At 44.8% G+C, this 22,633-nt stretch overlaps 1 protein-coding gene across 2 annotated transcripts in view; it reads left to right on the forward strand.

Annotated features, from left to right (window-relative positions):
- Window positions 1–2,081: 2,081 nt before the first annotated feature.
- insyn1 (inhibitory synaptic factor 1) overlaps window positions 2,082–22,633 on the forward strand; it is a 44,840-nt gene continuing 24,288 nt past the window's right edge. The window contains exons 1-2 of one of the 2 annotated variants that reach the window (XM_076051350.1): window positions 2,082–2,469; window positions 3,243–4,968. In XM_076051350.1, coding sequence (XP_075907465.1) covers window positions 4,825–4,968 — 144 coding nt within the window. In that variant the 5' untranslated portion in view covers window positions 2,082–2,469; window positions 3,243–4,824. Of the gene's footprint in view, window positions 2,470–2,511; window positions 2,768–3,242; window positions 4,969–22,633 lie in introns of those variants that run through there. The other variant, XM_076051341.1, reaches the window with a different exon arrangement.

Genomic DNA, 22,633 nt, shown 5'->3' on the forward strand with positions numbered 1-22,633 from the left:
AACCAGATGAAGCTCTACAACTACGGAAGGCAGACGTTGAAAATGATGACGTAGAATATCGAGCTGGACTTTATTATGCTACTCAGGAGTCAGATAGGATTATTTTTTTCATCAAAGAAAACGTGAAAGGAGAATTTATCTTACGGATAAATATTAGCCCGATTAGCCTTGCATCGCCAGTGTAGGGTCTGTGACGCCAAGGCCCGGAGCCAAAGTGGACCGAAGAACAAATTTATGTGCATGAAGACCCGTCCAACATGTATCTCTGCATTTCACTGTGGAATTATGCTAAGGAAATGCACTCACCCTCGAGCTGCTAAATACACTCATACTCATCTGCCAAAACCCCTCTGGAAAATGGCATACATTACTTTCGCAGATGTTGGTGTGAATTTGCTTTGCATTTGCTTGACATTATCTCCCTTCGAAAAACAATAATAAACACCAATTCAATACTGGGCTAAATGCCTCTGCTGGCCTATGCAAGACTGGTTTTATGAAAAAGAAATGCTGATAAAGATGAAGCGGTGGGAGTAAAATTGTGGGTCTTCCTTCCCTGTTCCCGTCTTTTCTGTCAGATGAGGTCACCAAACAAGGACTTGCCATGTATATTAATGATGGAGCAGCCAGAGACTTTTTGGACACGCCGTCCCTGGAGACAGCTTGGCGGGCGGTGGAAGAAGACTTCATCGTGATTAAAGAAGGCGATGGCACCCTCCCACCCCGCAACCACCAGCAGCCTGATTAGTTGAGTTGTATTGTTCGTGAACACTTTTTGGGATCACTTCCTGAACTGATGTGTTCCTTTCTCAGTTCATTTTAGTTCTGCAGCGAGCATGCAGGTTGGGATGTGGAACTACGGAACTTTGCGAAAGAATCACAGACGAACCAAACAGCCATCCAGTGCACCAAACTGTGAACGAAACGTGACCATGCAGCGAGCAGGTGAAAGCGAATCTAGACGAACGGGCAAGTCAAACAGTAAACTGCCCGAAGACACTGCTTCCTTCACCGAACATTGAGGCGGTAGAGTGGGTTGTCCAATGACCGAAAGGTTGGTGGTTGAAATCCCACTCTATCCCAGTCTGTCGGTGTGTCCTTGGACAAAACACTTAACACACATTACCTCTTGCGATTGTGAGTGAATGTTGGTGATGGTCGGAGGGGCCGTTTGGCACAGATTGGCTGCTATGCTTCCGTCAGTCTCACTCAGGGCAGCTGTGGGGACACATGGACCTTACCACCACCAGTGTGAATTTGGTGTGAATGAATAATGGGTTCAATGTCAATTGTTTTGGGTGCCTTGAAAAGCGCTATATAAATCCAATCCATTATTATTATTATTATTATTATTATTATTATTATTATTATTATCAAAATTAACAGAGAAAGTTTTTTTTTTTTTTTTTTACTACGTTTTGCAAAGAATCCAAGCACAACAGTCAGGGCTACCACCAAGCAATGTACAATTTGGTGAATGGATCTTTTGAACAAATCTTTCAAGTGAACTCATTCTTATGATTCTGTACTCTCAAAAGAACAGCTATACACCTGATAGAACCGCGACAAAGGCCAGAGACGAGCAGCGCGAGCGCGGGAACGGGGTTGAGGGGGTTGGTCTGGGGTTGTGGGGGCGGGGGTGAGAGAGCCGGGCGACACGCTGTGCCTTTAAATCGCGAGGCCCCGCCCCTCCCACGGAGCCGAGCAGCACAGCCGAGTGGCGCTGGCAGGAGCGCCGAGCCCCGAGATAAACTCTGGCATCAGCTTCTCTTCATCCGGCAGTCAGCGAGGACACAGCGAGGGCGCCGGGGCAGAGAGAGCGAGAGAGAGAAGGAGAGAGATAGAAGGAGAGAGACGGGGACGGAGAAAGGGAAAAGAGAGAGTGACAGAGAGAAGAGAGGGGAGGGAGGGAGAGAGAGAGCCCGGAACCAGCAGAGGGAGGCTGTCACAGGAATCAAACAGCTCCCTTTTTCCTTTTTTCCCTTTTTTCTCTCCCCCCCCCCCCCCTCGCTCCACACACACACACACACACACACACACACACACACACACACACACACACACACACACACACGCACTGTAGCGGCACCAGACGCTCCTGTCTCCCGCCCTCCCCGAATGCAGGCGGACGCTGGCTGACGGGGATGACAGGTGGCGAGCACTGTTTATCTGAGTGATGTCAGCGGCCGCGGCCGCGGCGGCGTCGCGATCTGAAGCGGGACTTCTCCGCGCCACTCCGGCTGTTAGTCATCTCCCTGCCTCCTCTCTCCCTCCTCACAGCGCTATCAGGGCCATTCATCGCTCCCATCTCATGCCTCCTGCCTTTTCTTCCTCCTCCTCCTCCTCCTCCTCCTTCTGTACTCCTCCTCCTCAGCTTCAGCCTCCACTTCCACTCCTCCTCCTCCTCCGACGAGCCGGAGCCTCAGAGTGAAATAACCCTTCTGATAGAAGCTTCTCTCTGTCAAGACAGTAAGTAGGGGGAGTGAGGGAGGAGAGCGTCGTGCGTGTGCGTGCGTGAGGGAGTGCGAGAGAGAGAGAGAGAGAGAGAGGGTGTGTGTCTGTATGCGTGCGTGTGTGAGTGAGAAAGAGAGAAAGAGGAAGGAAGAAGGGAAAGCACTGCTGCGAGGGGATGTCAGTGTGTTGCGATGAAGGGATCAAGTGAAGAGCCGGCAGGTTTGTGTGTAGCGTGAACGCTTCTGCTCTGCGTGGAAGGGGGGGAAAAAAAAATGCTCCGGGCATAGCAACAGCAAAGTGATGCACAGCCAAGGTGAGTTGGTGTGTGTTCTGGCCTCTGTGTGTGTGTGTGTGTGTGTGTGTGTGTGTGTGTGTGCGTCCGTGTGTGTGTGTGTGTGTGTGTGCGCGTCCGTGTGCTTGCACGTGTGGCTTGGCTTGCAACCGCGAGAGCCAAAGATACATTTCAACATCCGTCCGTCCCTCCCCCCCAAAAAAAGAGGTTGGGTTGATTTCTGTCCATCGCCGAAGCTTCCCGAGGTTTCTAGTTTCCGCTCTGTTTTCCCTGTGCCGCTGTGATTTGCAGAAAAGGAGGATGGATAGGTGTGTGTGTGTGTGTGTGTGTGTGTGTGTGTGTGTGTGTGTGTGTGTGTGTGTGTGTGTGTGTGTGTGTGTGTGTTGGGCATGGGATGTGGGGGGCGTCGAGAGGAAAGAGGGATGATACACAGGAGAATAAGTGATTGCTTTCCCTCCTCCCCCTCCCCCCTCCCCCACCCACCCGGTCTGTCCAGGTGCCATGTGCGATTGGCCGGCTGGGCGCCCCGTGGCAGTGGCATCGCCCCGGATTTGGCCAGAAACTCTCCCTCCCGCTCGCTCTCCGGGGCTCCTCTGGGCAGATTTCAGAGGATTTATCCGCTCCCGCTGGATGGCACAGAGCTCGCTCCCCCTCTGAAAGCAGAGTCCGCCGAGAAATCGCAGAAGTACGCGGATAAGAAGTGAAATAATTATCCAATCACAGCACAAGTAGAGGAAGAGCAGGATCCCTTAGCAACAACTGGAGAGAAGAGGAGCGTCTGTTTTTCTTTTTCTCTTTTCCTAGTGGTTTTTTTCTTTCCCTTTGCGTTGCGGGCACACCCCTGTGGACTGCCGAGGGAAGAGGCAGCGGGGGACGGTCCGATCCGGTCGGCAAGGACTTGGATTCGCTGCCCCCTCGACGTAAGACCAGCCTGGGCTGAGACGAGTTTCCCAAATTCCAGGGAAAGGTGCTCCTTCGCCTTCCTGCCCCTTCAGACTGGCTGACTGACACCATGCTCTCGCGGGTCTCGTTCCGCTGGCTTGGGATCCAATTCGTCCTGTCCGCACACCACCTGGAATAAGCCCCTGCTTTCAGGTTTGGGGTGAGTCTGGTGGCCGGACAGTTGCGTTGAGAAAAAATAAAAAATAATTTTCACAAAGAACCGCACCTTTCCTCCGCCTCTATTTTCTTTGGATGACAGTGCAACCCGTGCTGAGTTCCAAAAAGAAGTTCCGCGTCCCGCGCATCTTCCCTGTGCCGGTGCAAGAAATGCCACGCTGCACAGAGTAGTACCCTCCTTTCCCCCCTCTGTCACCTCCCCCTCGAACTGGATCTGTCCTTTATCTCCCAAAGACAGTAGAGCTCACTGAGGGACTATATTTAGAAGGCAAATCTCGTCCCTGCTGGCCAATAATGTAGAACGCCATCATTTTGAAAATTGAGGCACTGCTGCTGGAACTACTATTTTTCTATCCACATTGGGAAGCCTTTTCTTTTTCTTTTCTATGACAGGGCAACACGGAGCCCCCGTTTCTGCTTTTACTTTTCTATCTAACCCACCCGTTATGTCACCGTGTTTGACGGAGTCAAGAAGATCGCACGTGGCAAGTGGATGTGGGAAAAGTCAGCCCTTACCTGAATAGACAGGTGTTTTAAATAGTCCCCCTCTTCAGGAACATTTTCAAACGAACTCACGGACACGCGAGCGATGAGTTGACTCAACACGATTATGTAAGAGTTTTTCGAATCAGCTTTTGGCTCGCGTATTTTTGCCTCCTTCTATTTTTTTTCATGGATCTACAGCGTTTGACTTCTCCCCGGCCCCTTTTCTCTTCGTTACTGGACACATCCAGCAGAGGGCATGGATGTCAGAGTGTGACCCTGTGCCGAGTGTGCGGGCGAGGCAAGGTGTTTTGGCTGCCCAGGTGCTTTTAAGATGTTGAGGTCCTCCTGCGTGGCCGGGGCCCTTGTTTGGATCAGTAGCACTGAGGCTCCTCGTAGCCAAAGACATGGACCCCGACTCGGCTCCCCCACGCCCTCAGCCTGTTGGCCACTGGCCCCACATTGCCGTGTAAAGGATGTCCCTCAGCAGAGCTCCGGCCCGGGACACCTCTGAGACCCCCAGCCCGAGAGAACGCATCCGCAGCCACATGAAGATGGTGATCAGCCAGCTGGAAGGTATCCTCATTGAGCTCAAGGATGTGGCCAAGGAACTACGGGAGGTGAGGTCTTTCTATATTGTTTTTTTTTTTTTTTTTTGAGGGGGAGGGGGGAAGGGGCCGGGGGTTGGTGGGGGGGGTGCATTTCAGAGAGCAACCGAGGGACAAGGAGGGGATGGAAACAGGGGGAGACTGCTGGTGCCAGCTGGGAGTGCTTCTCCACTTGGCTATATTTAATTAAGCGCTAAATTCCTCTTCCAGCGTGGAGATTTTGATTAAGATTTTAGAGTGATGAATTATCACAACATCTTTTTTTTTTTATCAGGAGAATGTTGTTGATTGAAACTGTGGTAAGCCTTTTTTTTTCTTTTCCCTCGCCCTTTCAGTTTCCATTAAAAAAAAATGTTTATCACCAATTACCAGTGCTTTTCATGTGTTCAGTGTTGTCTTGTGGGAGGTACAGTAGACATGAAGAGCTGTTGAAGAGCAGCAAAGCTGGGCTGAGAGAAAACGCAGAGGCAGGCTTAGATAAGATACAAGACTTAATGGCGCAATAGTTATATAACCATTTTGTTAAGGATCAGCTGGATTCCTACTGTATTTTTTTCGTCTCTTTTTTTTGCAACTGCCATGGTAACACTGGGAGATTCGAGCGTGTCTGTGTGCGCCTCTGCAAATTTACAGTGCGTAGTTTGAACAAGGACCAACAAAGGGGGACAGCTGTGCTCTTGGGGGATATATTTTCTGACGTACATCCACAGATGAGAAGGACTCAAACACAGTGCGCACTATGTGGTGGAAATCAGAGGACGTTCGTTGTTGCGTGTGACGGTACAAAATGTCCCTTGCCTACTCTTTGGGACCTTGGTCCTCCCCCTGCTGCATCCTCAAAAAAAAAAAAAAACATCTCCAAAGACAGAGATGAAGACTTGGAGGGGGAGTGACGGGCGAGGACTGACCAAACCGTTGCACCTGACCCATCGGCCAACTCCCCTCATCCTCCTGCGACTGTCCCCCAGTTGTGTGCGTGTGTTTGTGTGTGTTGAAAGAGTCAAACGCTAGATGTTAGTGCATGTAATGACCTTAAGGAGGAGGTGGCTGCACAGCAGCCTGAGCGAAGGTCCCATTACTCACCTCTACTCACCGCCACTTTCTCCCCAAACGCCTAAGCCCCATCCGCCGACCAGGCTCTACGTTATGTACTTGCGCCTCTGGAGGTGGAAGGGCACAGCTCACCGTGTGCCTCCTCTCTGGTGAGCAGGAGAGGCCAGCCTGCGTGGGAGTGATTGATGATTATGGGACGACTGCGAGTGGAATAATGCTGGCCAGAGCTATTTATAAACAAAAACACGGTCTGTGCCTCTGCCATATTACCATTCTTATTCCAGACCCTATTAGAGAGGGCATTTCACAGTGGCTCAAATGTCATTCTTTATTGGGAGAGCAGAGTCCCACGTATTGAAATGGCGAAAAGAATCACATTAGCCGCATGGCGGGTCATAATGTCTCGTATCAATATCCTGCAATTAAGTGACCTGAAGGATTGCAGACTGTATCAGGGGGAGCTGAAGAAGCAGAGTGGGTGTTCTGCTATCAGATGCATGGAAGCCTAATGTTCCATAAAATCTCTCATTCTTGGCCACATGAAAGGAACAACATAATAGATAACAAGTGTCACATAAATAAATGATGAATCGCTGCGTGAATGTGGCGAAATAAACAACTCAGTGAAGGAGCAGTAATGAGTGATTATCACCCACAAGGTCTTTGGGGAACTGGGGGACTGCAGTGCTCTGAGGAGTTAAAAGCCAACACACTAAGGCATGCAGTCCATAAATAAAGAGGCTACTGGTCTGCTCCCATGCTGTTTTTTTCACCGCCTGGGGTCACACCCATTCTGTCACTGTGCCAACTGGGCAAAACCTAAATCCAGAACTGTTAAAACACTTTAGATCTTTAATGTGTAAACCAGTTTTGTCTACAATTAGGAGGAGTGAAACAGTTGTAGTACTGTGAGGATCTGGATTTGTCAAGCAATTTTCTTAAAGAAAAAGTTAAAAGCAATAACTGCCACTTACACAAATTGATCACCCACGCGTAGTTCACACAGTAAAGACATTGACAGTCTTGATATTGACATTGCCACTAAACTGAAGCAAAAATATCTCAATCTTTGGCTTTTTTCACTGCCTGTGATTTTATTCTAAGAAATAAATGGTAATATTTACTAATTTCCTTGATTGTTTCATATTGTTTTACAACGCCTGGAAGCCATGGCCCATGACTTTTTCCAGAGCTGTTTATACATATATAGTCATAATTAAGCAAAGGTTATAAGAATGGTACCAGCCATTAGCCAGAAATGAATTCCGTGTTATTTGTGTGTTGCAACTAAATAAACTGGAGCATGGCAAACAGTGAACTTGATCATGCAAAGCAGCAAAATATCTCCCCAGAGAGTGGCTTGCGTTTCTGCATGGAGAAGTCTCAAGAAAGGGGTCACCTATGAGCCTTAATTTTTCCTGCCAGAATTCATCATCCTCATTGCCCTTTCCCTGGAGAACAAGTGTCAACCTCACATCTTTAATGCTGGCAAAAATAGGCTCATCATTTTTACCAGAGGGCTGAGATCACTAAGTGCCATCTAATCGAACCCTGCGGTGAAGGTACCATTAAACTTTAATCACTATCATGTAAAAGAGGGTTTGTGGCGTGCGTGGAAAGTGCAGGGCATTCAGGTTTTTGGAATATTAAAGGAAAGGCAGAAGCATTAAAACAATGGCAAGCATCTAGCAGCTGCTAATTACGCTCAAATTTAAGTTCACGCAAGCGTTCAGCACACAGTCATCTTTGGAGAAACTGTTAAATTAGAATAATGAATGTTCAATTTTTAAAAAGCAATTATAAGAAACTTTTAATTTTTGCATGTGAGCACTGAGGTTTTATTCATCCTTCCCCTATGCACGGATCCTTGACTGTGTTAATGTTAGCTTTGAAATACAGAACTAACAGTAATAATGATCCATTTGCAAAGTCAACATAGCAGGAAATGTGCTACGTCGTGGTCCATCACTGGCTTTCAGGGCGAACCTGAACAGTTTTAGTGTAAAAACCCTAAATCATCTAGCTGGACAGGCATTTTCAAACTTGTGACAGGAAATTGCCTATTCTTAAGTATTATAATAGGAAATTAAAGGCAAATCTACAAGAGCCTTAATTTTGCCATAACTGCGTTTACGGAACATAGGGACAGCCAACAAACTGCTAATGCAAGTGCACTCAGAGTGGTTATTAGAGCGATACGGACTTGTTAAAATTACTGAATAAATCATAGGTGAAAACATAATTAGGCTGGAGGAAGAGAGGGTAGAGTGGAATACAACCGGAAAAAAATAGTTGGCAGAGAGGTACACATCCTTGCATGGACCTAGACAAGACTGGTGGACTTGTATAATGTGCTTATAGGTATTATGTAAGATCTGTATTGAGGGCAAATGATGGTGTCGATCCATGCTGAGCTCAGAAAAAAAAAAAAAAGGAATTGGTGCCCATATAATTAAAGTTGGTTGTACAAAAATAAAGTACCGATACATTCAGAACACTGCGCTTGATCTGTCAGTCATGCTCTGTCTGATCCTGAGGAATGCTAGTACTTTCAACTCAGCAGCAGCACTCCTGAGAGTAGGCAGCAGGAAAATATTAAAAGGATACTTTTCGCCCATTTTGCTACCAACACTAATCTCAGTGGAGCCGCGTGTGGCATTTTGTAATCCATAGAACCCTTCTGGGGTTTCACAGAGAGAAATAATTCAACCCATTGGAATCGCATTGTGGTGAAATACTCCAACTTGTGGGGAACACATACACACACATACAAGCACACAACACAAGAAAATTCCCACTCTGCTTACTGTTCTTATAGGTGCCACATCAACACGGCAAGAACCGTGGTTAGAACAATGGTGAAACTGGACCGTGTGTTCCAGACACGTGGCTGTACCACAGGGACATTATTGACAGCTGGTTATGAGTGACAGTTGAGTTATGTGTTACGTCGGTTTGTTATGTTGAAGGACTTGGCCACAATAGATTTCAACACTCATCTCCCCTGCAAAACACCGGAACAGTTGCATTAATTAGAACATATCACCAGATGTTCCACTGACACCGCTGTGAGTTGACAGTAGAGGTCAACAGTCCTGACGAGGCTGCTACACATCTCTAGAATAGAATGTTTTTGAAATACATTAAGAATGAAACCTTGCTGTTTTTTCTTTCGTTTGCACAAACAACAACACAACAAACGACAGTAACATTAACAGGCATGTCCTTTTTGTCCATTGGGTACACCGGATGCATGACCGCCGTCGTGCTGCTACTCAAAACAAGGCGCTCGGCACAGTGTCAAGGATTGTGTTGCAGACAAGTGCTATGTAAATGTTTCGATTCTCCAAGCACTCTCGTACAATTCTGAAGCACATCTGAATGCAGGTAGGGTAGATGTGGAGGTTAAGGTCGGCAGTCCAGCAGGCTTTCTTTGCCTAGACTCAAACCAGATATGACACATCACCGTAGAGGATAGGTGGGCCACTGTCCTGCTGTCTGCTCAGGTTGAAAGGTTCACTGCTAAACTACCAAAAGGCAGCTCAAGGAAAAACAGAGCCCCAATCAAAAGGGCCATTATTTTTATTTTTATTTTTTATGTGGAGGCCATATCCTCTTCTCAGCCAGTGTTTTCCCCCTGCTGCTGATGCTGCTGCTGAGCAAGGCAGGAAGCAGAAAACTGCCCCGCTAGAAACTTTGAACATTTAACTGTGAGGGGGACTCTAGTAATGACTTGAACTTTCACTGCGCCCAGTGAACATCACAAAGGCCCATGGGAAACACTTTTGCCCAATTAGTCGATCTCATTATGAGGAGGATATTTGGTGAACATTTAAGGATGTAGCAAAGATTTTTGGAAATATAATGATTTGTGCAAAGGCAAAAAAGGACGCTACTCAGAATTTTAATTGAGCAGAATTGTATTGGTATGGGGAAAAAGGTCATATTTAAAAGATTGAATTAGATTAGATTCAATGGACCTTTATTCATCTTGCGGAGGACAAATTCAATGTTACAGCAGCTGTATGCACATGCAAGTGCACTCAATACACAGAGGGTGGATTGTATATAACGAGAAACTGAAAATAAATCAAGTCTATCACAACATTTATAAAAATGATCTAGTATATAAACAATATCAAGAAATCATGTTTTACAGTGAATGCCAATGCTGATGAGATTACTTTGGGGAAAAAAACTAATGAAAACGTTTAATCTGAGGATTAATGATGATTTACAGTATATGGTTAAATACTTCATCCTGGTAAGAGATGCGAGTTGTGTTATTCACAGGATTTGTTCAAAACACACACATACATTTTGTTGAACAAAGCTGTGGATTATTTGGATGAATTTCAAAAAAGCAACTGTTTTGACTTGACCACCAATGTTTGGGTTTGAGGAGAGTTCAAAAATATATGGAGCACAACCCAGTATGGCCCCAAAAGTGCAGGTTCTGACCAGTTCCCAACCAGGAAGAATAACCAGCTCTCTTTGCAAGCCAGTAACACTTGCCTGTTACTTCGCTCACAGAGGAGGCTACCCTTCAACCTGACATACCTGGGCCAAAGGGTTTCTTGTCATTAAAAGCCATTTGGCGGCAATGACAAGTCCCCGCTCACTGGGTCTGTTAATTTGCTCCTCCTTGCCTGACCTCTTTTGTGTGTCGAAATTAAATTCCTAAATTAAACTTGGTGACGTGCCTCCAGTAAGGGAAAACAATGAGAACACAGCACCTCAAGCCTTATCAATTCTTCACTAAACACAAAACGTTCTACCGTTGTTGCGGTTTGTGTTGCTGCCCTGAGAGCCACATAAATTTTGCTCGTCCTAGGAATGAATTAGAGGCTGAATTATTCCCAGGGCAGATGAAAACTTGCTTGGGATTTGATCTTAAATGCCAAATTGTCTCCTGCTTGACCTGGTTTTAAATAGAATCTGAGCTAGCCACTCAACATACTGCTGCAATGTGTGGTTTCAAGGGTTTGGGCTACTGGTTTGCTTAAGTGCAGTGTGCATTGGTAGCGCGTTAAAGGAGCAAAGATTTGATGAGGTGTTGAGCGGCGCGTGGCAAGAAATGGGTCTCATGTTTTGAGTTTGATCGTTTGTTCAATTTCACGTAAAGCAGCTTCGCGTTGGCAGTTCCGAACTCTGTTGGCTTAATACAGTAAAACAATGTATTACGTGCCTTTGATTGCGAAGGTGAGGCTAATTGCATTTTCTTTGATTGACATCAAACATTGATGAAAACATGGAGGAAAAATGCTTTCAAACCTAATCTAGGTCATTTAAGGACATCTTTGCTTGTTTGGGATTTCTTTTTTATACACTTTATTTTTTTTTAACGTGGGTAGTATGAAGGATAAGCTAAAATCGTAGACAAGGGGTTAAGATTTTAGCAGCGTCTAACCTTGACAGCTGTGCAAAGAATAAAATTGCACATGGCAAAGCAGTCCCATGAGCCTCTTTTACCTATAGCTGCGCTCTGGAGCTGGGGATCCTTTAGGATGCAGGCCCAGCGTATTGACTAGCGCATCATTCCTGTAAGACCCACTGGATTAGCTGGCCTTTTGAGCTCCTCCACGTACCCTGAACTCAGCATACACTGTAATGAGGGCTTAGGGTCGGACCTCTCCTGAGGTAAAGACTCGAGGAAAAAATGTTCTTGTTGTAGTCATTGATTTATATCAACTATTGTGCCGACTGTGGGCCAGTCACAGATAAAGCAGCAAGAAAACTTGTGTTCAAAGACTTGAGAAAAAAAACTTTTTCCTCAGCTCCCTGGTCAAGGATAGGGCTAAATGGGATGAAAAGGCGTTTAAGGTAGCGAAAAGATAGACAGCGGGATGGAAAAGGAGAGAGAGAGAGAGAGAGAGAGAGAGAGAGAGAGAGAGATGAGGGGTGGATGGAGATAACGGCTCGTCTTGCTGCGCAGGATTGCGACAGACTGGGTAGAGCAGCTTAGATCAATTGTTGCAATTCCGCTGCTTCGTAGGCGTGTTTGGGATTGTTTTGGCCTATCTCTGGGCTGTGAATAAAACCAGTAGGCTGTAGTTAATGGTGTGAGAAATAATATCCATCCAAGTGCACAAGAAGCCTCCAAGAATAGCTTCATCATTTGGTTGTGTCAAAGCATACTGTACGCACAGGGACAGCTTGCTCCCCATTTGGACCATCGCAAGGTTTCTCTCACTACGCCTGAATGCTTCATTTTCATTATTATTCTAATTTTCTTTATTTTGCATGAAAATAAGTGCAAATTAATAGTGCGATCTGATTTCCGAGACACTGTATCTCTCTGAGCTGAGGGAAAGTGCTCAGGGCAGTGCAGGCCACCAGTACAGCAGCTTAATCCGGCGACAATCTGTGGAACAGTTTCATATAGAGAGACGTTGTGAGGTTTTTTTTTTTCTTCTTACTTTCTTTCCACCCGTCCTTTATTTTTAACCGCATTCCGTGAAGCATCATAAATCAACCCACTTTCAAATGAGATTGTTCACTTTTAACCAGCAGCAGTGGCGGGAAAAAAAGAAGAAAAAAAAGCTGAGCTGAGATAGCACACAGCGAGGAGCTATATCCTCTGGCCTTTGTGCGATGAATATTCAACATTCATGATTTTTCCAACCATGGGAAAATTGTATTTCATCTGGTGATTTGCTCTGCATGGCGAGGAATGCACCTGAATAATAAGACGATGTCGAGTTTGCTGGCTTTTTAGTAAAATGTGAAAATCTGAAAAGAGGGAAAGAAAGCAAACAGTGTGCCTGTTCTGGGGGTTTGTAGTGGTTACGTGTGTGCACTGTTTATTATTAATAATTACCAGTAATAATCACCACTCTCAAATTATATAAGACACCGTGCAAGGATTGAAGTAAATTATAGAGCAACATTTAGCCGGACAACTGGGTCTTACATCGATAAAATGTCTTCATCACATGCTGTATGAGAGGAGAATTATTAAACACACTTAATACATTTTGGGCCTCTTCAAAGAATGAATTTACTCCCTGGATCGATCTTTACTATCTCAAAGCACAAACGTCTCGCGATTGTATAAGGACGCTTGTTGTCAGAGTAACACATTCGCATAGTGTCTGGTCATTTATTACCGAGCCCATTTCCCAGAGCACAGTTTCTTTTTGTCCTCAGAAAACTACACAGAGGACAAAATAAGGACATTGCGCGATGGAAAGCTCAATTTTTTTAAGGGCTATAAATGTTGGCAAAACATCTGCGTGCTTCTCCTGTCTTCACCTTGACTCAGTTTTTTATTGTTTTTGGAGCCGTGACAGCAAAGCAGCAAATTCATTTCCATGTTGCATTTACTTCTAAATAAACTCCGTAGAACTACTCTATTTTTTCGGCCTTTCGCAGTCGAGCGTTTTGCATTTAATTGCGTGAAAGGAATTTGGCCCATATATAAAATGTATTGTTCCAAATAACAAACGACAAAATTTAAGTATGTACTATGTCAAAATCATTGGGATATGACAGCAAGTGAAATATGGAAAATTGAGCATAATCAGTTGTTGCACAGTTGAAATTGTGGCACAACAAGAGAGGGCTATTCAACACAATTCCATTTTCTGTACCTTAAGAAATGGATTGAGTTGGGTTTCTAAGCTGCTGCAGACTCTCTGTTTTTTAGTGTGTTTTTTAATTTTGTTTTGTTTTGTTGTTTGGCACAGGGTGACCACAGAGGAGTGCCACCTCGAGCCATTAATTGAAAAGAAGGCAGATGCCTCAACAACTTTTTTTTTTTGTTTCAAAAACCTGGCAGCTTACACCAAAACAATCTGAATAAATAATTACAGGAGCAGGGATTGGAAAAAAATAACTTTGTAATTTTAATGTGATGGTGAATGTTCATTTTCAGGATTGACCACCGCCACACACACACACACACACACACCAAAAAATGGGTGCAGCTGACATAAGGTGTCTCCTCAGACCACAAATCACATATTGTGTGTAGTTCATCGAGGTGGTGGCCCATCATCGCTTCTGACCAGCGGTTTGGTAGCTTCTAAGTATCAGAAACATTTTCCACGTTAGCGTGCTGCGTCTCTGTAGCTCATTTTTAGTTTGGAAATCAGACCGACTGGTGTTTCGTTCTGCATAGACAGCGTCTGAGCAGGGAAGGTCTGTTCGGCTTAGACAAGGTCTGCCTGCCAGCCAAGGTTCACCCGAGCAGGTGTTGAGGCTGCAGGTGGAGAAGCTGGCCGCGACGCTGAGCCGTACCTCCAGACCCAACTCTGCAGTGGTTGTGCATCTGAAAAAGAAAAAAGATGCGTCGTTGTATCTTCTTGTCCCACCACCGCCACCCTTAGCTTTTTCATGACCTTTAGCTGTAATGTATGTGCGTGTTTTGCCAGACTCGCTGTGATTCCCCCGAGAAAGGGACGGAATGCGCATTTACAATCTCAGCGTCTGAGATAAAAATAAAAATATAAAAAAAAAGAAGAAAAAAACAGACCAGAATGCCACCCTGTTGAACATCACACCCCCGAAACAGCTCTCTGCCTTTCTGGAGTTGCTGTCTCTCTCCTCCTCTCACTGCCTCGCACTGGCAGCTCGCACCGTGCCAGTGGCACGTCGTGGACGGCTGCCACCGCTGTCATTGTCAGAAGCGTGACAACGCTGCGTCTAATGCAGGCCAACGCGAGATGAAAGAGGCCCAGCGGAGAGGACAGGCTAATTATTCAGACACACAGCTAAGAGCAGACGGGGACAGAGCCCATCAACAACCTGTTTGGGTGATTAATACTTTTTGTCATCGACGCAGTCACCTGTGCAGTGAGCGGCTTATGGCGAGACGGCGAGGACCCGCGATTCTTGGCTTTTATGCAAAGTGGATGATAGAGAAAGGTCTGCGCGGGTGACAAAATATAATTAGAGTTTTCGGTCCGCGGTTAATCTCAAGGATCTTACGAGGGGATGAGAGCTTGAAGGATGTAAAGCGAAACCACAGAGAAATGTTCGCTATGATTACATGAGAAGCAGATTGGGAAATCTACTGATTTAATTTGTGATTAATGTAAATTTGCAAGGTTATTAACCTTGAGGAGTGTATTTTTTTTGTCTGCAATGCTCCTGTTTTTGTTTTTGTTTTGTCATGTGAGTTAGTTTGGTCCATTTACCAAATGGCCCTTTTATCACCAAACAAATTATTGCAATACATTGCGAGAAGACGCCATGTCATTCTGATATATAGTTCAGTTTATATTTGAGAAAGTAAAGTGATGAGTTGTGTCCCATTATTTTAACATGTAAAGCAGTTTGGTGAGCTGTGGGAAAGTGTTTAGCAGCCCCATGTTTAAAGGCAGGGATGCACAAAGTATATTTATTTCAGCTTATGTTGATAACTGATACTGGCCTGCATCTCATTACTGATGGGATAACTGATTGTTGTCCTTGTGTTGTTTTTTTGTGTTTTTTAAACAGAGGCTCAGTGGCTGTAGAGGCCACACCTGTTTATTAGATGACACAAATTTCATTTTCAGATGATAACCCTTAATTTCCCATGACTTGGTGTGATGATTTATCTGTCCAATAAACCAAAAAATTATTTAAATAGACCAAATCTTATTAAGGTTATCAAATTACCCACAGCCTCATAAACATGGTCTCTGATTTCATTCATCTATACGACCAGTATTTTATAATGGTGGTTGTTCTACGACAGAACATACTGTATTTGGAATGATAACGTGAAATCCAAATATCAATCACTTTAAAATGATTTGATTGTCCAGACAATGATCCGGAAGCCCTTTCTAAAGGTTCGAGTTACAGTTAGTGGTATGGTAATGATTAGGTTTAGGGTTATAGTTTGGGTTAGGATTAGAGTCTGGGCAGGGTTAGGGTTAAAGTTAGGGTTGGGTTTAGGATTAGAGTCAGGTTTTGTTTGGCCCGGTATTATATGTGATCTGACCACCAGATGGGTTATAGAGAATATTTTCTCTGTTTATGTGTTTTTGTTTTTTTTTTAAACAATAAGAGAATGTCAAGGAGCAAAGACTGCTTTATTTCAGTAGAGTAAACATTCAATGAATTATACAAAAAACAAACTTATGAAAAATACAAACTACTGAAACCACCTCCATGTTTTCATTGTTTGCCGGTTTAACTGAGGTTCTGATAAAAGCTGTGACTGTGAGGTCAGCGGTCTTAACTGGTGGTTTTTGCCATCAATCTCAGCTTTTTTTTGTCTCATGATTGCCACCTTGCCGCCTGCCTGGTGTTCGGTTTGCTTTATTTAAAGATAAAGGTCAACACAAAAATGGGTTTTTAATGACACCCTTTTTATTTATTTATTTTTTTCACCAGATACCACCTTCACCCTGCCACATCGAGGTCATGTCCTTTTAGGTGAAGTCAAATTAGGCAGTTTGATTAAATTGCTTAATGTAACGTCACCTCCATCACTCTTCAGAGCAAGCAAGCAAAACAGCCGGCAGTGGCAGTCAATACCTCGTCTGGAGTGACACAGTTGATCGTTGACCTTGGTCATTTCTTCAACGGCTTCATTTTGCACCGCGGCAAAGTGCTGCACGTGCATGCGGTGCATTCACCTCGATACAGAGGAATCTGTGTTTGCAGGGGAAGCATGAAAAAAGCTGAAGAGCCTGATGGGGGGTGGAAAGGCAGCACTAACTGTCCTCAATTCAACTATGACTCACGCAGTTTTGTGGCTCTCAGTGAGTGAGCACAGAATATTCCCTTTGAATCAGATGGTTGATACTTGAAATGCAAACTTAACATCCAATCACAACTATCTCTGCAGTTTTGAAAGCACTCTGATTTGCTCCACATGCAAAATAATGCATTTGTAGCTTGGTAGGTTCGGTGCTCAATAAATAAAGAGGAACGCTTAGAATAGTCTGCAGCTTAGGGTGGAGAAAAAGAGTTCAAATGTGTGTGTACGTGTGTATATGTGTGTCCAAGGACTTAAGTTAAACGTGACTGCAATGACCCTCAGAGGGCAACGTTTTCTCCCATTACTACATAAATCATAGTCCCCAGTCTCCAGCTTGGGCTTTATTATCAATTCCTAGTGCATGGGTGACTTGCCAAAGCAAAACACGACTAATTGGCTCTGTGTTTAAAACCCATTCTTGCTTTATTTTGTTTGCTTTTTTTTTTTTTATGGGAGTGTGTGCTCGAGCCACTGACATGTCTAACAAAAAGGAGGGAGTGGAGGGCAGATGTAGCTGCAGCCGAGCTGCCACGGTGACCGCCACGGCGGCTGTCGAGGTCATGGCTGAAAATGTAACTCTCGGAATCAGCCGTTTGTGTTGGCGACGAGGGCAGCAGCCTGATGGAGTGGTTTGGTCGCAGTCAGGACTTTCAGAGTCCGGTGAGGGCGAGGGCACTCATGTCATCCTTTGTGGGTTGGAGTGGGGGAGCATTTTTGTCAGCAAGAGGCAAAACAGGACCCGTGCATCAGACGGCGGCGATGTCCATCCTCAGGTTTAATATTACAACCAGCTTGGACACTGTATTTTTCCTCCAGTGATCGCATAAACCTAGCATAGTAGTACAAAAAACCCTGTTTATGTAGCCCTTTGTTGACTTCCTCCAGCCATTTTTAAAGCTTCCTGCTAAAACGGGTGTATTGTTGGACCTTCGACAAAGAGGAGGGAAACAAGGTTTCTTTTTCCACAGTTGCTTCAGATGCTAGAGCAAAAACCATTGTTGTGGGTGTGTATCGCTGCCCTTTGTGACATCACCAAATGCTAATTTCCAAAACTCTCTGTCTAAACACACACTTTCTGTAAAGCACTGCTAAAGGATGGACTTCACCGCGACGCACCTCGCCATGGAAAACGCGATACGGGGCCTTTGCACTTCTGTTCACTCGCATTTCAAAGTCACGAGTTAAGACACCATGTGGGGAAGGACGGGGTGAGACGAGTAAGGAAGATACAGCAGGAGGAAAAAGAATGCACGTTATCTGGCCCGCAGCCCTCAGTGACGGAGTCGCGTGCGCAGGATGGCGAGTGTCTTCCTCTGTGAAGAGGGACCCGAGGCAGAGGGTCGGCAGTTCGTCACATATTCCTACCGATGTATGTCGGGAACAGAATGCACCGCAATCCCGCACACACAAACACGCACGCAGGCACTCAAAGATGAGCCACAGAAGGCTATTAAACACTGATAATTCCTGCACCTGCACGAGGAGCAGAAGAGGAGCGCCTCTAAGCCAAAGCACATTTGCAAGAAGTCACAAAGGAGCGGGAAGGATTTGTCGCCCTCCGTCTGTGCGCTTGCATCTGTTGCCTTTTTTTTTTCACCCGTCTGATGCTGGAATTAAATGAGCCCTTTGACCTCATATAAAAAAAGGGGGACAAAAACAAAATGAAACAAAAAACAAAGCTCTATCCTTCTTCTGTCACTGTTACTTTGCAGAGTCATTTGTTAACGACCGAAAATAGCTTTGGTCTACATTCAGTCAATGACATCTTTGATGACCTAAATGGAGCAAATATTAAATGGGCTGCGAGTAGCTAAGTTTGCTGTGGCACTCACTCAGAGGGGATCAGTTCTCTGCACATGCTGATGACGACAATAGGGTGAAATTATAGCTGTGGCATGTAAGTGGGGGGGTGAAAAATGCCTTTGAAGTCAAAAAACACAAAATGATTCCTTTAGTGATGATGCAGTGTGTCAAGCTAATGTGCTCGGATTATTCAGGAGCGTAATCCGATGCAGTACTATTGGGAAGACGATAGATTTCTGTGTGATGAAGAAGCTGAAACTGAAGTAGAATTCCGATTGGATTTTGATTATGAGCCTCCAGAGTCCTTATATAAAGAACACCATATTGTCTGCTTATTACACTGAGAGTACTTTCAAATGTCCAAAATGAAAAACATCAGTCCTGCGTTACTTGACGAGACGATATGTATATTTATGAATGACAAAATAAACCTACCCAACTAAATGAAGGAAATTCCTGCTGGCGACGGCCGCGTTCCCGCACATTTTCGTCGCCAACGAAACTTAATTCTCCGACTCTGCTTAGATCGTTTTCCCCCGTCTTTGTGTGTAGTCTTAAGTCCCACGATGCTTTGTATCCACCGCTTTGACGGCATCACGATGTCCCACTTTGATTCCCCCCCTAAATCTCATCCTTATAGAGTTTTATTTCCTGTCAACAGTGTTCCGGCAGATGGTACCAAAACTTTTAGACAAAACTTCAAGGGAACGCAGACTTTTTTTCCCCCTTAACTTAGGGATAAACTGTTTTGACACTTAGACCTACTTTTTTCTTGCCGAAGTCCATAAATACCCCCCCAAAAGTGTCTGGTTCACAGCAGAGTCAATTGTTCTTCAGAGGTATGAAATGAAACAGTGAGACGTACGTACGGGTGTTTAATTTTTTTAAAAAAAACTGCCTTAAAGCTGACAACACCGTGACCTCTGCTTTTGGTTCATTTCGGTGTCAAATACTTTTTGGATTTGCATGGGGATTGGAACATGGAAAAGTCCCCTCTTTCCCAGAGTTAGCCCATTTACCACTTGAAAGAGGCTTCCACCGTCCCCTCTGTCTGCCTTCTAATCACAAGGACCTTGGCAGCTGGGAAAGCATCCCGAGGCCAGACTCTGAAGGCGAGTAAGCAGGGACTTAATACTCTGGGATTCATTCTGACAGTCGCTGCCTGATTGACAGACGGATAAAGCTCCGCTGTGGCTCCTTCTCACGGCAGGTATACAGGCCATTTGCCCCGCCTCCGCGGGGCTCCAATCATGTTTGGCTTTCAGAGTGGACGGCCGGAAAACAGTTTAGGAATACACGCAGCGTTGGATTAGAATGTAGGCTGTAACTGCTCGTGGTCGGGCAATTAGATCTAGACAGTGCAAAACAACCTCATGCTGTTCTCAAGCCAGCCCGCCCTTGCCTCAGCACTATACATGTGTATGTGTGAGCGGGAGCCAAGGGAGAGACAAGCAGTACCAAACCGCCTATAAGCCATTTTTGTTTCTTCGAGCCCTTGTTGAATCAGAATCCAACAGCGAGAGAGCAAAGTTCTGTGAAAGTTTTCAGCTATTTGTATAATGTCTGTTTTTAATTATTGTTGGTTTTTTTTATACTTTTTGCAAAAAATGTAGCCTGACCTATAGTCCTTTCTGTTGCCATGGTTGCAGTTCAAGTCATAGTATTCAACAGCACTTCATTATAATGTGAAATACAACTCTAGTATTGGTTAATGAAACTGTTGGCTTAAAACTATTCAGAAGTTCCAAGTTAAACAAAAAGGTTTTGGTGATTCTAAGCCCCACATTTTAAAGCAAACAAACAGTCATGTCAACGCTCCACGGTAATAAGGCATGCGGTGGAAAATATATTATTTTGTATTATTATAGTACATATTTGTACCTGATCTGGGAATGATGGTCTGGAAAGGCTTAGTATGGTAAGAGCTCCATTAAGACTCTTGAATTGTTTTTTGTTTTATATGGGCCTCTCAATACGTGTCCATTTTGCTTGAAATGACAAATGAAGCAGCAGATCGTTTCGGACTTAATTCATTCATTTATTTGTTTATTTCCCCTTTTTTTCAAAATCAAGGGCGAAATGCAGAGGGAGAGGATTAAAACAATCCAGGCTCGCCTCGGGTCGTATCTTTTGAAAGGCTGTATGTGCCATTAAAGACAAACAAGAAGCGCCGAGGATAGGAGTGAAAGCAACAGCTTGGCTATCAGCATTGTTGTGACCACCCACCCGATTCTAACCCTCGCAGCTCAGCACACTGTCAAAATACCTGTCAGAAGTCTCTGCCGCCTCGGAACTGCAGGAGGAAATCTTGAACTTTGTGGGAGTTCCTGTGTCCCCGCAATATTTAGGACAACAGATAAAAGGAACAATCTGGCGTAACAGTTTGAAGCAGAGGTCAGTATCATTACTACCGTCGTAGTTGTTGTTGATGAACAGTTCGCTCCGGCGGGCCACAGCAAATATTTACCGGTGAGCATTCATTGAAAAACACTGAAGATAATTTTGTGGTGACAAGCCAGTGACTGTATTTTCCATCCGTTTCATTCTGTATTGGATTTCCCTCCTTTATCTGCCAATGCTGTATTTAGCGTCGCTGATTTCCAATGGGGAAGGAAAAATAGGCCATTGGATTCTCTTAATGCATGGCACACTCACACTCTGCCCCTGTCATTTATTTGATGCATGAACACACTCCTCTTTTTTGTGTGCTGTTTCTCCCCCACTACAACAAAGCCGCCCATTCGCTGCCACATTCATTACAGAAGGAAGAGCGGTGAGTTTTTTTTTCGAGATCTGCGCTTGCTATCCTCTCCCTAATGAATTGGGTGGACTGCAGCGATGCAGGAACATCTGCCGCTGCAGTCGGAAGACGCTAAGTGACATGTTCAGAGTGGTGCCACAGAGATGAGGAACTAAAATGTGACGCTGGTTGACTTTTCCTGGCAAGGGATCTCTTCTTCTTTTGTTCCGTCCTTTGTTTCAGTTCTCATTAGTGACCCCGGTTGTCAATCAAATAGCCATGGATGGAGGCCCTTGAAGACATAGTTCACCAGAAATTGGAACGTCACTCACTTGTTATAGTATAAGCCTTGGTGACAATTTCTAATCCAAGCTCTGGTGTTTTGGAGATGAAAAGAATCCTGGCCAATGGGCCACTACGGCAGCTCACAACATAAAAAAAAAAGACAGCGTTCAGGCGGTTTCAAGATACGTTGGTCCAATGTAAAGTAAAACACTGTCAACACCACGTTTACAGACAGAATATCCTCCCCGTGACTGAAGTCTATCCATGTGATTGCACGTACGTTAGGCGAAATGACAGCATGGCAAGCCCGCCTCCACGTTTAAGTCTTTTGACATTTTCCTACTTCTTATGCACCGTTGCATTTGAAATATCTTTACACAAGCAGCTCTTCACGTCTCTCCCTGAGGAAGCACATAGACAGCAGTGTCTGGGAGCAGGTAAACATAGCTGCGTTTATGTGAGCACGACGAGAGAGCTTCTTGCCTATGTTGAATATCTTTTATCTCTTATATACTGTAGCATTTAAAAAAATAAAAATCTATCTGTCTCTGAGGAAGCCTAAGCACAGTGACTTGTGGAAGCATGTAAACTGAGACAGGTGTCTTGTATTCCCACTGATCTCGTGTGCGGTGCTCACAGAAACGGTGCCCCTTGTTGAAGAGGCTATTGTGGATTTTATGGGAAAAATTGTGGCTTTAATATTATACTTTTCTCGTCACAACCATGTGAGGTGACTGACTGTATAAAGAGATGGACAAAGTTATTGTGACTTCACCCGTTGTTTCCCGAATACTGGTCAGTATCTTAGAGTGTAGTAGACTAGAGACTGGTTTCATGGTCAGTTCAATCTTGAGTTTCCAGTTCCTTTTAAAACCCAATGATTCTACATTTGGATGAGTGGGTGGCGCCGGAAGTGAGCGATGATTGGAGCATGAGTGCAGCATGTTGGCTGGCTCTACCACTGATTTGCTGGCTACTCTTGTCTACTGAACTGGTGAACAACAAAAAGAAAAGTAACCAGTATGTAATGGTATGACCTTTGCACAACAACAAGCCACTTTTAGCCATTTGCAACCATTTTTGACAGTCCGTGTTGG

The sequence above is a fragment of the Nelusetta ayraudi genome, unplaced genomic scaffold, assembly GCF_046127955.1.
Source record: "Nelusetta ayraudi isolate G7.1 ecotype Tasmania unplaced genomic scaffold, CSIRO-AGI_Nayr_v1 ptg000005l, whole genome shotgun sequence".
NCBI lineage: Eukaryota > Metazoa > Chordata > Actinopteri > Tetraodontiformes > Monacanthidae > Nelusetta > Nelusetta ayraudi.